We start from the raw sequence: 6,000 nt of genomic DNA on the forward strand, positions 1-6,000 counted from the left end.
CTGAGTTGTGGGGTCTGTAGCGTGGATAGTGGTGTGGTGGCGAGACTCCGCCCCCTCGGGTCAGAGCAGTTCAGGGTTAGCTCAGTTACTTCCAGGCAATCTCCATACACCCACTGGTGAAAACTGTGTGTCTCTAGCCCGCTTGGGTCAGAGCTGATTGTACGCAGTACAGTGACCTCTGCGCAATCTCCATGTACCCACTGGCGAAGACCGTGGGTCTCTAGCCCACTCAGGGGCTGAGTTATGGAATCCGTGGCGTGGATAGTGGCGTGATGGCGAGACCCCGCCCCCTCGGGTCAGAGCTGGTTGTGGACAGTGTACCTCTCTCCGGGCCACCCACCTGCCCCCACCAGTGAAGACCCTGTGTCTCTAGTCCACTCAAGGACTGAGTTGTGGGGTCCGTGGCGTGGTGGCGAGACTCCGCCCCCTCGGGTCAGAGCCAGTCGGGGACAGTGTAGCCCGCTGAGCAGTAGTCATAACTAGAACACCTGGATCTGGAAAATGTGTGGTGTCATAGTGTTTTTGTTTTGATGTTCTGGGACCACTGCCTCTTGTGGTAGCAACATATAACTCAATCAATCAATCAATCAATCAAAGCTTTATTTGTATAGCGCATTTCATACCCAGAGGCAACACAATGCGCTTTACAGAGAACAAGGGAGGTGGGCATACGACCCACCTCTACATATTCCAGAGGGAAGAAAAAAAAACAGTAATCACCCGGGGGCCAGATAAGTGAGCTGTAAAAATTCTTCCCTGACCCCTCTCAACAAGGCGATCGAGCAAGCTCCAGGAGTATGTTTGTCTACCGACTAAGAACATTTATAAAGCAATACATTACATTAAATTACATTTCAGAGTAAGAGAGGCTAAAAAAGCATAATAGGAGAGACATGGCAAATACTGGTGTGAGTTTGCTATGGCCCAGGCCTAAAGCCAGAAGTGGGCTGGTGTATGTCTGTGTGTACGTGTGTGTGTGTTAACTAAATGCTACGACATCCACAGCAGACAGGGTATCTATAACTGCAGGTTCTGGGACCACTGCCTCTTGTGGTAGCAACATAGAACTGAAAGTTCTGGAAGCCATGGAGGGAGGGAAGGAGGGAGTGACAACCGGACATTTGCTATCATTGGTACGCTGGCTTACAGCCACGCACAAAAATCGATCAGACAGCTGCAGCTGATTCAGAACGCTGCTGCTCAAGTCCTCACCAAGACCAAGAAAGTGGATCATATCATTCCAGTTCTGAGGTCCTCACACTGGCTTCCTGTCTGTCAAAGAATTTACTTAAAAATACTGCTGTTGGTTTATAAAGCACTGAATGGTATAGGCCCAAAATATATTTCTGATCTGCTGCTACGTTATGAACCATCCAGATCTTTCAGGTTGTCTGGCACAGACCGGCTTTCTGTCCCCAGAGTTAAAACAAAACAGTGTTCAGTTTTTATGCTCAACATATCTGGAACAAACTTCCAGAAAACTGCAGGTCTGCTGCAACTCACAGTTCTTTTAAATCAAGACCGAAGACTTTTCTTTTTGCCGCTGCTTTTTATTAAATCTAATAATTATTTATTTATACACTGCACTGTAACTTTTATTCCTGTATTTTATTTTTCCTGCATTTTGTTTTAAATGTTCTGATGTATTGCACTTTGTCTTGATGCTTTTAATGTCTCATGTAAAGCACTTTTGAATTTCCTTGTTGCTGAAATGTGCTATACAAATAAACTTGCCTTGCCTTGCCTTGTTAGTGTTCAAATGACCATTGAAATAATTCCTTGTCATCACAGACACAGCCTCAACATAACTTTGTGTGTGTGTGTGTGTGTGTGTGTGTGTGTGTGTGTGTGTGTGTGTGTGTGTGTGTGTGTGTGTGTGTGCGTGCATGTAGACGTGTGCGTGTGTATCCCCTCTAGTCGTGATGGCAAGCATGTCTGCGCTGCCCAGCGGCTCGCTGCACAGATGCATGCTGATCCTGACCTTTGCCCTCCTGCTGTGTGAGGTCGCTGTCAGCCGCCTCTGCAACTCCCTCATCAACATGGTGGACGGCTTCCACACTCTCTTCATCCTCATGCACATGGCCCTTCCTCTCCCTCCTCCTCTTCCTCACCTGACAGACTCTTCCGGAGCTGCGGGGAGTCAGGACCCCCCCCCCCTCCGTTCCTCCCCTCCCTCCTCCCCACCTCCGTCGTCCACCCCTGCTCACTCACCCGTCAAATCTCCGCTGTCCGTCTCAGCCGATAACTGTGTCTCCCCCGTCCCCTCCTCCCCCCTCTCAACACCTCCCCTCCCCCCCACCACTAACCCCCAGCCTCCCCCAGGACCCATCCCCCCCACTACTAACCCCCAGCCTCCCCCAGGACCCCTCCCCCCCACCACTAACCCCCAGCCTCCCCCAGGACCCCTCCCCCCCACTACTAACCCCCAGCCTCCCCCAGGACCCCACCCCCCCACCACTAACCCCCAGCCTCCCCCAGGACCCCACCCCCCCACCACCGCTCACTATATCTCCCCCGATTCGAACAGCCACTCATCCCTTCCTTTCCCCACCCGGTCACTCCCGCCCCCCCCCCCCCTCTCCCCCTCTCCCCCCTCCCTCCCCCGGGTGTGGTCTCTCCTACAGCGAGGCGAGGCTCCGCCCCGTCGGCTCTCTGATCTCCGCCCTCCTGCTGGCCTCACTGTGTGTCTCTATGTCGATGGAGATCCTCAACCATGCCCTGCAGCCCCACCCACTGCAGCGCCCCCTGCTGGCCACGGTGATGGGGGCTGTGAGTCTGCTCCACAACCTGCTGGTGCTGGGGCTGGGCTGGGGACGCCCACGGGGGGGTAGGGCTGCAGCAGGCTGGGAGGAGAGGAGGGGCAGCCTCTGGACCAATGGAGAAGGTATATAGTGTGTTTGTATGGAGGGAGGGATTGTGTCTGTGTGTGTGTGTGTGCGTGCGTGCGTGCGTGCGTGCCTGTGTTTGTGTGTGTGCCTTGGTGTGTGTGTGCGAGTGTGTGTGTGTGTGTGTGTGTGTGTGCGTGCATGCGTGCCTGTGTTTGTGTGTGTGCGAGTGTGTGTGTGTGTGTGTCACTGAGGAACACATTCAACAACGAACATCTGTTGTTTGCTTGTCTTTCTCATTCCTCTCCCTGACTCTCTGCAGTCAAGGCCAGGGACCAGACCAAAGACAAACCTGTGGAGGGGTATGTCAACGACGTCAGTAACCCACCCGCCGAGCAGGATGGTTCCTCCCAGGACGGAACACTGGTGCTGTGCAACCCAGGGACCTCCAGTGTCCTGGACCCCGACTGTCCAGACACCCCAGTCGCGACCCAGAAACCTCCGTTGTCACCCCGGGCTGACTTCCCTATAGCAGCCCTGCACCCTTTACCCTCACAGCTGTGCTATGGAGCGCACACACTCTCTGTAGACTCACACACTGTCCACTCAGACACCCACAGGGGCTGTGAGAGACACACTAGCCTCCCACAACCAGGGCCCTCTCACTCAGAGGAGCCCTACTGTGAGGCATCCAAGCCAGATGCCTGCGCTGGACATTCAGGTGAGGAAGGCTTCGTCCTGTTTTTAGTCCTGGGTGTTGGTGTATTGGCTGGATGGAATAATTTGTTCAGAATTATTTGTCTGGCCTTCTATCTTAAAATCTATTTACTTTGGGAGGCTGGAAAAAACAATGTCCTGGTCACACAGACTTTTTCATTTAATTCATTTATTTTCTATTGATGCAACTCTAGAACTGGAAGTGCAATGATAGTTCTAAGATAAAAATTATACATTCTCAACACCATCAAGGTAACATTCCTTGTGATACTAAGCTACCACAGTGGGACATTTTTATTATAATGTTGCCGATGTAAAGTTTACAAAAGCGCTGGCTTGCTCACGAGTTGTCACCATGATTGCAGGTCTGTACTCCATGGGGAACCAATCTGCAAAACAGCCAAACAAAGTCATACTTCATAAAGCAAATCAGCAAATCACATTCCAGTACTTTTGTACTTAAACCCATGTCTCCTCTGTTCCCCAGCTACCCAGTCTGGCCCCAGCGTCACCCCTGCTCTACAGTCAGACCAGCAAGACAGTAGGCCTCAGACAAGGGGCTGGACTACAGGCTGCCTCCCAGCTCTGGTCACCCTGACCCAGGCCTTGCTGGGCTCCGTCCTGGTCCTGGCCAACGGGCTGGCCCTGCTGCTGCCCAGCCCAGGCCACCTGTACTCTCCTGAGGCCTGCGGCCTACTGGTCTACCTGGACCCGGGATTCTCCACAGTGGCTGTACTGGTCCTGCTGGCCACAGCTCTGCCTCAGGTCAGTTGCTGGTTGTAGCAGTAGTGTAATATTAAGTATTATAGCAATATAGGAGCAGCATGAACACTACATGTATTCAATACAGGCTCTATTAACTAGTGTTATAATGATGTGGAATAAGGAAACAAACAAACAGCTATACTGGATATAACCAGGGATTCATCACTTTGCAGAGCCAATCAAAAGCATTAATTGAGTGAAAAAGAGTATTCATCTCTCCCCTGTTGTGTAGCATGGTCTGCTGCTGCATGCCAGTCCTCCTCACACTATGGTGCTCGATTTAACTTATCAAGTACAACAACACCAATGGGACAGACCCGGAAGTGGAAACTTTATATAAATCAAATGCACCTCAACTGTTCTTTAGAATTTGATCGATCCATCTGACCCAGGTGTCTCTCTCTCTAGGTGTGTAGTTACGGCCTGCTTTTGCTCCAGGCTCCTCCTCCCCAGCTGTGCGTGTCAGACCTGGGCTGCAGGATCTCCAGTGTGCCAGGGGTCCAGGCCGTGCATGACCTGCACGTATGGAGGCTGACAGAGAGCTGCCTGGTGGCGTCCGTGCACGTGCACTGCCACGCCGGCTTCCAGACCCACAGGTGAGGTGGCGGTGGGGAAAGACTGACTTTAGTCTGTTCCCAACTGCAGAATGTGCGCTTAGACCGCCGTAATTAATCTATGAAAACTAGAAGGTGATTGAATTATTGACACCGTAGCACTGTAGAGAGAGTAGTATCTGTTCTGAAATGATCAAAACAAGCTTATGAGTGGGTGAATCAGAAATGATTATTTGAGTCTTAATGAGTGAATACATGTTTACACTCTCAGGTGCGGTGACCTGTTGTTGGGGGTCACCAAGGTTCTGAAGAGTGTCGGTGTGACCTGCTGGACTGTCCAGCCAGAGTTTCCCCTCCCCTCCTCTCCGGCGGCTAACGGTAACTTTGACAACAACAACGCCACCGCCATCCCAACCTTAATCCAAGAGCCCTTCCGCCCTCTGCCGCTCCACCTGCCCTGCAATCTGGCCTGTGGGAAGGGCTGCACTGGGAAGATGTGCTGTACCCACCATGAGGAAGAGACTGGAGAGCCGCCAGCGCCCACTGCTGGCCAGACAGAGGAAGAGCCTCAGACGTTGGTCATAGAAAACACCTTCCTCTGAGCGAGACTGATTGAAAGCCTGGCCAAACATTCCATCTCAACATTCTATCCATTCTAATTCTATAGACTGAACGTATATTCTAGCCTTTATGTTTGTATTGTATGATGATATCAGATTAGTTGTATTTTGCATCAACATTGTACCTTACCAAAGATGTAATGTGAGTCAGATGTCAATCACACTATATTGTACTTTCTGTACAAACATGTGCAAGTCAAGACTGTTACTTGAGACTGTCTCACTGCCAGTGCTCTGTCTCCTACAGGGGTTGCGTTTTTATTAAGTCCTTCTCATGTTGTGGGCCATGTGCACAGTACATGATGTGACATCATACACTGTACGTATGTGATCCTGAGAAATGATATGGGTAAAAGCTTTTATTTTCCTTAGTGTCTTTTGTCCTCACCATAATGTGCTTGAATAAAACCATCACCTTTAAATCTTCAACCACAAGCTGTTTTGTTGTTTTATCTTGGTTGATGCTTGATGACTGAGTGGAAGAACAGAGACCTGGGTAATTTGCTGAAGCTGCTGGAT

At 50.9% G+C, this 6,000-nt stretch overlaps 1 protein-coding gene across 1 annotated transcript; it reads left to right on the plus strand.

The window, feature by feature from the left end:
- Positions 1-1,931: 1,931 nt before the first annotated feature.
- LOC311310969 (proton-coupled zinc antiporter SLC30A1) lies at positions 1,932-5,705 on the plus strand (the record flags this gene model as incomplete). Its single annotated transcript, XM_084440573.1, has 7 exons — positions 1,932-2,139; positions 2,479-2,554; positions 2,625-2,827; positions 3,148-3,294; positions 4,030-4,307; positions 4,716-4,903; positions 5,133-5,705. The coding sequence occupies 7 exons, from the start codon at positions 1,932-1,934 to the stop codon at positions 5,461-5,463; spliced, it is 1,431 nt and encodes a 476-aa protein (XP_084296699.1). The 3' UTR covers positions 5,464-5,705.
- Positions 5,706-6,000: the final 295 nt, after the last annotated feature.

Source organism: Borostomias antarcticus, assembly GCF_949987555.1.
Source record: "Borostomias antarcticus genome assembly, chromosome: 1".
Lineage (NCBI taxonomy): Eukaryota > Metazoa > Chordata > Actinopteri > Stomiiformes > Stomiidae > Borostomias > Borostomias antarcticus.